General features: G+C 38.5%; 1 protein-coding gene across 1 annotated transcript; it reads left to right on the plus strand.

Moving 5' to 3' along the window:
* The first annotated feature begins 415 nt into the window (after positions 1-415).
* Positions 416-5,161, plus strand: LOC104505880 (sterile alpha motif domain-containing protein 9-like). Its single transcript, XM_010146629.1, is given in 1 exon segment — positions 416-5,161. A coding segment is annotated over 1 exon segment (4,746 nt).
* Positions 5,162-8,021: the final 2,860 nt, after the last annotated feature.

An 8,021-nucleotide genomic window follows, 5' to 3' on the forward strand; every position in this document is an offset into this window, starting at 1 on the left:
CTATGATCCCTGTGGGTCCCCTCCAACTCATGATATTCTATGGTTCTATGATTTTATGATTTTTTTATTATTATTGGATGGCCCATACAACCACAAATTCAGATTGTTCAAATGACCACAAATATTTATCAGTCACATTTTTTTGTGTAGTGTCAGCCATAGAAGTGGTTTAAAAACTGTATTCAAATAAAACAATTCTGTAATAAATCTGCCTTTTATAAGTAGCTAATGCTTTACATATGAACTTACTTCACATTCCCATGATATCCCCTGATTGAGCTGTTGTATTTCATATGGCAGTTTAGACTAATGAAGAAATTAAGGGTTGCTAATAGCAAGGAAATACCCGTTATTCAGATAAAAGGCTATTATAAATCATTTGTTTAGTAATTTTGTGATTTTTTTCCCTTAAAGAATGGAAAATGAAAACACTGAAAAAGAAGAGAAATCTCAATCATCTCGACCTATCAAACTGTGGACAAAAGAAGAAGTCAAAAAATGGGCAACTGATGTTGTTAAGATTGACCGGAAACATGCAGAAACCCTGTTTAACCAAGAAGTGACTGGTTTTACTTTGAAACTGATGTCTAAAGCAGATTTGGTGGAAATGGGCATACCTCAAGGGCCAGCTTTTCAAATAATGTATTTCCTGAAAGAGCATGACGTTCTAGCTAAAGGTTCAAACCAGGCTGTGGAACAAGAAGACACTGAACAGAGTCTTAATGGAGAAGGAGAAGATGGAGAATTTAATTCCAATATACTGCAGGATTCTAAGATGGAGCCCATAGCATACAAAAAAGCAATGAAGTCAGCTGACAAAGAGAATGTATCAGAGGAGCCACTGTCAAACAGCCAGCATGCAGCTGGCAAGACATGTATGCCATATCCTTTTGATAATTTCAGTGATGGTACTCGATACACACAGTATAATATTCTTAATGTCCCTGAAACAGGGACACTAAATTTTATTGATCCAGCACATGAATTCAAATTACTTACGAATACAAACAAGGCACTGGAAGACAATATTATGATGAAATTTAGCAATGAAGTCTTTAGATTTGCTGCAGCCTGCATGAATTCCCGCACAAATGGCACTATTCATTTTGGAGTACGTGACAAACCACATGGGGAAATTGAAGGAATAAAAGTTACCAGGAAAGAAGCATACGTTGACCATTTGAATAAATTAATTGGCAAGTACTTTAATGAGCCATACACCAGCATTGCAAAATCTTGCATTAGAGAACCTAGGTTTGTGGAAGTATTACTACAAAATGGAACTCCATCACATCGCTTTGTCATCGAAATAGATGTGGTTCCCCAACACTGCTTCTGTGACACAAAATATTTCTGTACCAACACATACGATTATGAGAGTAAGACTTGGACAAAAGCTGTCTTCATCCGGGATAGAGCTAGTTCCAAAAATATTCAAAATACAAAAGAACTTGAAACTTTTAAATGTACCTTGACTTCTTTAGCAAATTCTCGTAAAAGAGCAGAGGAAGACTATAACTTACAGCAAAAGAAGTCAATGAATGGACTAAAGCTAATTAGTTTGCTCACAGGTAACAGAGACTCATTAGATAGCTCTTATTATGACTACTACATTTTGGTAACAAATAAGTGCCAATCAAGTCAAACTTCGCACTTAGACTTTGTACAGGAAATAAAATGGTTTGCTGTGCTCGACTTTGATTTTGAATCAGAAAAGAATGGTGTGCTCAAGACTTACAAAAATAATCGAAATGTCAATCTTTACTTCCCAGATTATTATGAAAACAATGTGGGTTCAGTTTCTGAACAAGCTGAAAAGTTGAAACTGCATCAGGAGACCAACTGGATTTTCTGCAATGGCGGATCGGACTTCAAAGGCAATAACAAACTACCCTTAGATTCCACTTCATGGCAACGAGACAGAGCTGCTGGTGTCAGAAAAATGATTTCATTTCTTTCACACAAAGATGTAAAGCAGAATGGAAAGTTTTTAATCATGTTTCTTTTGCTTTCCACAGTGGAAGATTCAGTGGATCCCCTTACTGAGACTTTTATGACATTTTACCAAGAATTACAGGGACTAAAATACATGGCCTGCATTTGCATTGGTTCAGAGACGTACAAGCGATGGAAAGATCTTCTGTGTGCTAGAGGCATTAATGAGAAAGAACTTTCAGAGAGATGTGTTTCTAATTTAACTCTGCAAATGGTAAATGGTACCATCCTAAAATTAAAATCAGACACACGGTGTTCTGAAAGACTTCTTCCCTCTGTTAGTCATTCCACCATTCTTCTAAAGAAGGAAGAAGACTCCATGCCAGCATTGGAAATACTTTGTGAAAATGAATGCAAAGGCACAGGAATAGAGAAGGATAAACATAAATTTAAAAATTTCCTGAAAGAGCGGGAAGAAGATTTTTATCGAGGAGGTAAAGTATCATGGTGGAATTTCTACTTTTCTTCTGAAAATTACACTTCAGATTTTATCAGAAGGGACAGTTACGAAAAGCTTGAACACCTAATTGTGTCTTCATTTGACAGTGCTGATCAATCACCTGTAAAAATTGTCAACCTTTACCACCATCCAGGCTGTGGTGGGACAACCTTAGCTATGCATATACTTTGGGATCTCAGGAAGCGATTCAGATGTGCTGTTCTGAGAAACAAACCAGGTGATTTTGGAACACAGGTGACAACTTTACTCACCTGTGGAGCAAACAAAAACTCAGGCTATTTGCCAGTGTTACTTCTTGTGGATGATTTTGAAGAGCAAGAAAATGTCTATTTTCTGCAGAAAGAAATTCAGGCAGCTATAACAGAAAAATGCATTCGGTATGCAACTCCTTTGGTGATCATTCTAAACTGTATGAGATCTCAGGATCCTGACGAAAGTTCAACAATCAATTTTTTGAACAGTATTTCTTTAAAACATGTGCTTTCTGAAAAAGAACAAAGGGCCTTTGAGCAGAAACTAAAGTGTATTGAGGAGTTGTATCCAGATCCTGACAATTTCTATTCATTTATGATTATGAAGAAAAACTTTGATCCACGGTACATAGAAAAAGTGGTTAAAAATACTTTGCGTAACTTGAACACTGACTCTAGACCAGCACAACTTGTTTGCTATCTAACCCTGTTAAACACATATGTAAGAACATCTACAGTTTCACTATCACTGTGTGAAGAATTCTTAGGAAACAGTTCTCAAGAGATTGGCTGCAGTAAAGAAAAATTGATAGAAAATATGGGAATTTGTTCCAATATTCTAATATATGATCAGGTACATGAATACAGGAGATACAAAGGTCTTCGCATCATTCACCCATTGATAGCATCTCACTGCCTAACAGAATTGAAACTAACCTATAACTTGTCTAAAAGTGAAATTACATTGCAGCTATTGAAAGAAGATTTATTTTTTAAGACTTCATTAAAGCAAGACAAACTTACTCGTGATATACAAACGCTGCTGATTACTAGACAGCGCAAGGAACATGGCGATGAGTCAGAGACATTGTTTTCCCCCTTAATTGAAGCCATTCATAGGGAAGAGAAGCGTGGTAACGTGGAAAGTGTGTTAAAAAAAGCATCTGCTAGATTTGAGCAAAATGGTTACATTTGCCAAGCCTTAGCAAGATACTTCTGCATTAAAGAAAGGAAATTTGACTCTGCATTATGGTGGGCCAAAGCAGCCAAACAGAGAGCACAACACAATTCATACATATCAGATACACTAGGTCAAGTCTTTAAATGTAGGCTAAGACACTGTATAGAGAGCAAATGAAAGAGTGGAGACCTGTCAGCTGAGCAACTGAACTACTTTTTAGAGCTTGCTGAGAATGCTTCACAGGCTTTCAGAGAATGTCAGTGCCAAGCTGAAAATGCAGGCAACAAACAATATTTGCAGCATCAAAACCTTAAAAGAAAGTTTAAAATGTACAACACTGCTGGTTATCAGGGAGAGATAGAAACTGGTCTTTATGTTATTGATGTCCTTTGTCAAGTTCCTTTTTTTAGCAAAAAAGACTTAGAGTGTAGAAAAAATATGACAAAGTATCTATCAGGAAATAATGTTTTGAATGTAGATAAACCTGACACATGGAGTGAAATGCTAAAGGTTCTTGAACACCATTCCAGCTTTTTATGTAATTTGCGGTCACAGATGAAAAGGGCATTTGACTTTTTTGAAGACTACTTTGTGTTTTTCAAATCACAGACCAATGAAAAAGAAATCGTAGAAGCAAAATTGTATGAGAAAGTTCAAGAATGTTTTACCAGATACACAGAAGTATTTTGTGATTTCAGTTTTGAGCAACTGAAAAGTAAACAGGTCTCAAAGTGGCCCATGTCTCAGTGTATAGAAGCATACAGGGACACTGTGGAGGCTTGCAAAGCCGACTCATTTTCTGGCATTTTGGATTACCTCCACAGAAATCACAAAAATGCCAGCAGAGAAATAGGAGACATAGTAGAAGCATATAGATTTTTGTGTGAGGAGAATGCACAACCAACTCTGAAAGACAAACAGAATTTGATCTTGGCAAATGTTGTTCTGAACTGCATTAAACCTAAATCCACTAAGTTACTTGTTTCTAAGCAGCTGAGAACTCTGCTTCTAAGCATTCTACAGAAAGTGGAATCAACTTCACACTGTGTAGAGCCTTTCTTCCTAGCCTCCTTGTTGTTTTGGCCCCAAAATGTAAAACAAGTCAACGAAGATTCCAGGAAAATGGATACTTTTGTTAGACGCTTAAATGAGTCTTTCAAAGCACTCTATGGAAGTCTGCATCATTACAGGCAGCCGCTGGCCATTTTCTATCTGGCGAAAGGCAGTGGCCTAAACAGATTTGTTCACAAAGGGAAAATAGATCAGCTTTTTAGTTCACTTTCAGAACAGGAACTGAATTGCCTCTGGCAGAGTGGAAATATCTGGAAGAAACAGGCTGTTCAAGATCTTTTGCTTCCTTTGGATGGAAGAGCTGAAGGTAAGGTTATCTACATAGACTACGGCAGCGATGCAACCTTAAGGATACCAGTGCAGCCTGCTCCCTCATTCTTATTGAAAAATGGCCCAAACATAGAAAGAGTGACTTTTTACCTTGGGTTTTCCATTGCAGGTCTCCTGGCATACAACACACAAAGTCTATCATTAAAGCAATAGGTATTGCAGTTTCTCAGCTACAAGGCTGGGGTTTTTTTTCAGGCAAAATTATCCTTTAACTGTTTTTTGGTTTGGCTTTTTTTGGTCAACAGTTGCAAATGACAACCTCAGGCTGCCCATTATATTTCCTTCCTCATTATGTTAGTTTTCAGTCCCATGCAGAATTGTGTCTCTGCTATCATAACTGCTGTCTGGACAGTAAGTCAAACTGAAAACTTGGTGTTGTTAGTCCTGTAGACAGGACACTATTACTCAAAGTCCTTTTGTTGATAACATGAGAAATCATTAAATGAAAAAAAGGAGAATTTTTAATATGAATATGTTGAAAGTGTTATCTTTAAATATCATCAATTTAAGAACCCTACAATTTTGCTAGCTTTTTTGTCATTGCTTGTATTTAAGGATGTCTCAATATGATTTTCATATGCTTGTATAAGTAAAGTAAGAATAAGGAATATATGTTAGAAAACATGTATCATGATATTTGAAGCTTAATTGTATTTGGCACAAGGGTAATGTAAGAGTCCATTCACTTGCAAAGCAGCGTTTTTTTCTCTGTTGTTCTTGTACTTGCTTGACTAATGCAATGCGTTTGTACATGGGCCTGTATTAATAGCCAAGCTGTGCATCTTGTGTGAGGACAGAAGCATTGGTCTTTTACCTTATCAGGGCATTTATGAATATGTGATTATTAAAGATGCCACTACTTTCTGCTGTATTGTCAAAGCACACACCAGTTGGCATTTGATATCCCTATTAAATAGATTTTATTCTTTTGTGGTGAGTCTGTTTCTGCTTTATATAAAATTGATCAAGTTTGGTCATTCCTTTCCTTATAAATTCCATAAGTTCCTTCCAGTGATAGATCTCTTATCAACTTTGATCCTTGAAAAAATAGGTAATTTAAATGCTTAAAGTCATCGATTGCATTGCCTTCCTCATGTGTATAAAACTGCTATGTTTAGACACAATTAATGTTCCAAAAAAGGAAAATACATTAGTGTGAAATACTAGAAACAAGAAGTCTGTCTGGGGGTTGCAAAGTGTTGCACTTTGCACTATGTGCATATGTTTCATGAAAACCAGAGAAGTTCAATGCAATCAACTACCTGAAAGAGGTCTGCAGGATGGCTCTTTCCTCACTCCGCAAGTCCTCTTTGCTTTTTGTGTTAGGCAAGGAGGCAGGCAAAAATAAGTGACATCTCAACAGATTAGTGAAAACGAATTGACAAAAGATAAAAGAATAAAGCAGAGGACCATTCTGCTCTAGTGCAGCTCTTCTTTTCGTTGTAAATATGAATAAGGAGGTTTATTATATAATCCAGACTGCTTTTTAACTCCAGCCCAAATATATTTCTCTTGGTAAGAATGCATACTTTATTTTTACCTGCATCCATTTTGTTTCTAACAGTATACTTTTACTTCAGATAGGGTGCTATAGGGTAAATTTTCATGTTAATATATTATTTGTTCTAATTAGTCCTCAGGATATTGCCATAAAATTTAGCAGTGACTAAAGTATTTACCCTTCCAAATAAAGACATACAGCAAATTATTTGCTCTGTCTTCATGGCAGTTGAAGACTTGAGCCTTCATCTCAATCAGTCACATCTCCTAAGAACTGCAAGTATTTTTAGTGAGCACCCCATTGCCTGCCAAACCTCTGCCATTCAGGGGAGCCCCTGACAATCAGACAGATCTAAGAAAGTGCGTCAGCTGTGACAGGCGGAAAAATGAGGGAGGAGATGCTGTTGGAGACATGTGGAATGGGACATTGTTGGGACATGTTTGAAGTAACTCCTGGAAAGGGGCGACCCGCATCAGGGCTGGGATACTCCTGAGGGACTGCAGCCATGGGCAACCAAAAGCAGGGCAGGGACACCCCTGAGGGACTGCAGCCAATGGGTGACCCACTCTAGGGCAGAGGAATCAGGAAGGAAGGAGCAGCGGAGAAGCAGAAGAAAAGAACCAGAAACAAGGCTCGTCAAAGATAAACCATTGGGACCAACTTCCTCCGCTGCAGTCACATTGCCTTGGCAGGGGAATTGGGAAAGACTGAGCAGAGGTGAAAACAAGGGTAGTTGCAGCTAGGAAGGGCGAAGGAGAGGTGTTAGGATGAAGTTTAAAGGGATAGAAAAGCATTTCCCTAAGTGTTTACTTAGTTGTTTGTCTGCTTGGTTTCTCAATACCCTAATCAGTAATTGAATGTTTATGCTAATTGGCAATAAATTAAGTGAAATTCCCTAATTTGAGATGGTTTTGCCCACAACACGTACATTCACTGACAACCCTTGGAATATGACACTATCTTACATGCTAGACACTACACTATGTGCCCGTGTGAGTTTACAGAAATACAGATTTTATTAGTTGTATATTTCAGGCTCTTTGTTATAAAATTGTGATGTGTGGAATTGGAAAATAAGGCAGGAGGAATTTTGTCCCAGATGAGAGCTGGGCTCATCTATAGAGCCAATGAGGCACTCTTGCATGGCAGGAGCAACCAAGGTGTTTCCCATAAAAACGCAGCAACAGTGAAACCCTGAGGGGGGCCCGGTGATGGGCAGTCCCCAGCCCAGGGAAGGCGGTGAGAGGAAGGCCCTGAGGAAGACGCCATTCCCACCAGCAGCCTCCAACACAATTCAACGGTATGGGTGCTGGATGAGGGATGAACATGGAGGCTTTTGGTACAGGCAACGACCCGCGTTTCCACCAAAAAAAAACACAGAAAAGGCCATGGATATTTAATTCTTAGCCACAGAAGAGAAAAAGTGAAAAGAACCCAGCGCTCCCGGGCGGTGTCAGCTCCGGACACGAAATGGCAGGAGGGCGGGAGCCGCCGGGGAGCGGCCGGGGAGCT

The sequence above is a fragment of the Eurypyga helias genome, unplaced genomic scaffold, assembly GCF_000690775.1.
Source record: "Eurypyga helias isolate BGI_N326 unplaced genomic scaffold, ASM69077v1 scaffold222, whole genome shotgun sequence".
Taxonomy (NCBI): domain Eukaryota; kingdom Metazoa; phylum Chordata; class Aves; order Eurypygiformes; family Eurypygidae; genus Eurypyga; species Eurypyga helias.